The sequence below is a fragment of the Acanthisitta chloris genome, unplaced genomic scaffold (assembly GCF_000695815.1).
Source record: "Acanthisitta chloris isolate BGI_N310 unplaced genomic scaffold, ASM69581v1 scaffold14131, whole genome shotgun sequence".
Lineage (NCBI taxonomy): Eukaryota > Metazoa > Chordata > Aves > Passeriformes > Acanthisittidae > Acanthisitta > Acanthisitta chloris.
Genome location: NW_008656588.1, coordinates 1957 through 3407, shown reverse-complemented (window position 1 = coordinate 3407; position 1451 = coordinate 1957). Strand labels below are relative to the sequence as shown.

Here is a 1451-nt window from a genome sequence, read left to right as displayed (position 1 = left end):
CCTGCCATGTCCTTCCTTCCCAGGAGGAGATCCAGGAGGTGAAAAATGAAGGGAATCTGGAGGCACTCTTTAACTACCTGGATAAAATCGTGGAGGAGGCAAAGGACCAGGAAGAGCCAGCATGGTATGGAGCCCAGAGAGAGGGTCAGGGATCCATCTCCAGGCACTCAGTGCCACCAGGACTGGGGGGAAACCCAAATCTGACCAATCCAAAGGGAGAGGGAATGTTTTGGGCACAACTGTGGGACAGCAGAGCTCCCTTGGGTGCTCACAGGGGTCCCAGCAGGTCTGGTTAAGCCACCCTGGAGCCAAGTTGGGCCTTTTAACCAGCAACACCATGATCTTGTGTTGGTGCTGGGGAAGGGAATCCCATCCTGACTGTTCCAGGGCTCTCTCCTGGATGGGTTTTGGGAGGTGAATCCCATCCTGCCTGCTCCAGGGCTCTCTCCTGGATGGATTTTGGGAGGTGAATCCCATCCTGCCTGCTCCAGGGCTCTCTCCTGGATGGATTTTGGGAGGTGAATCCCATCCTGCCTGCTCCAGGGCTCTCTCCTGGATGGATTTTGGGAGGTGAATCCCATCCTGCCTGCTCCAGGGCTCTCTCCTGGATGGATTTTGGGAGGTGAATCCCATCCTGCCTGCTCCAGGGCTCTCTCCTGGATGGATTTTGGGAGGTGAATCCCATCCTGCCTGCTCCAGGGCTCTCTCCTGGATGGATTTTGGGAGGTGAATCCCATCCTGCCTGCTCCAGGGCTCTCCTGGATGGGTTTAGGGTTAGGATTAGGGTTAGGGTTAGGGTTAGGTTAGGGTTAGGGTTGGGGTTGGATGGATTTTGGGAGATGAATCCCATTCTGCCTGCTCCAGACCTTTCCTGGCCATGTTTGGGAATGACTCCCTGTTCTCTCCCATGGACCTCAGGGTGAGATCTTCCCTCAGCACCCACAGAGGCAAACTGGGGGCAGCAGAGCTGACCCAGAGGAGCAGCTCAGCAGCCAGTGGGGATGTGTGGGATGCTTTGCTGGGCAGCATTGCTGCTCTGCAGCTGTTCCAGCTGTGTCCCTCAGGCGTCCGAGCGGGATCCCGATGGAAGATATCCGCAGTGCCATGGTGCCATACCTGCTCAAGCATCGCTCCTACCTGCACAGAGTGCTCAGGGACAAGGAGGAGGAGAACAGGAAATTGGCTCAGGCTGTGCTGGCAGGGAGGGACAAGATCCTGGAGCTGCAGGAGCTGATCCAGGCCCGGCAATGTGCCTGGCAGGTAAATGTGGATCAAGCCAAACCTTCTCACCTTTTCACCTCCATGGGGCCTGGCTAGAGGGTGATCCTTCAACCTTCCTCTTCTCCAAGCAGTTTCCTGTCCAGTCCTGCTCCAGAGGAGCTCTGAGTGCTTTTCCCTGTGCACTGGGTGGGGTGTGGGATGTTCCAGAGGGAGAGGAGAGGGCTGTGATC

General features: G+C 56.8%; 1 protein-coding gene across 1 annotated transcript in view; it reads left to right on the top strand.

Moving 5' to 3' along the window:
• PMF1 (polyamine-modulated factor 1) overlaps positions 1 to 1451 on the top strand; it is a gene marked incomplete at its 5' end in the record, with an annotated part of 2528 nt that overhangs the window by 954 nt on the left and 123 nt on the right. Inside the window, 2 exons of the mRNA XM_009084392.1 lie at positions 24 to 124; positions 1065 to 1260. Of these exons, the coding sequence (XP_009082640.1) occupies positions 24 to 124; positions 1065 to 1260 (297 nt within the window). The remainder of the gene's footprint in view (positions 1 to 23; positions 125 to 1064; positions 1261 to 1451) is intronic.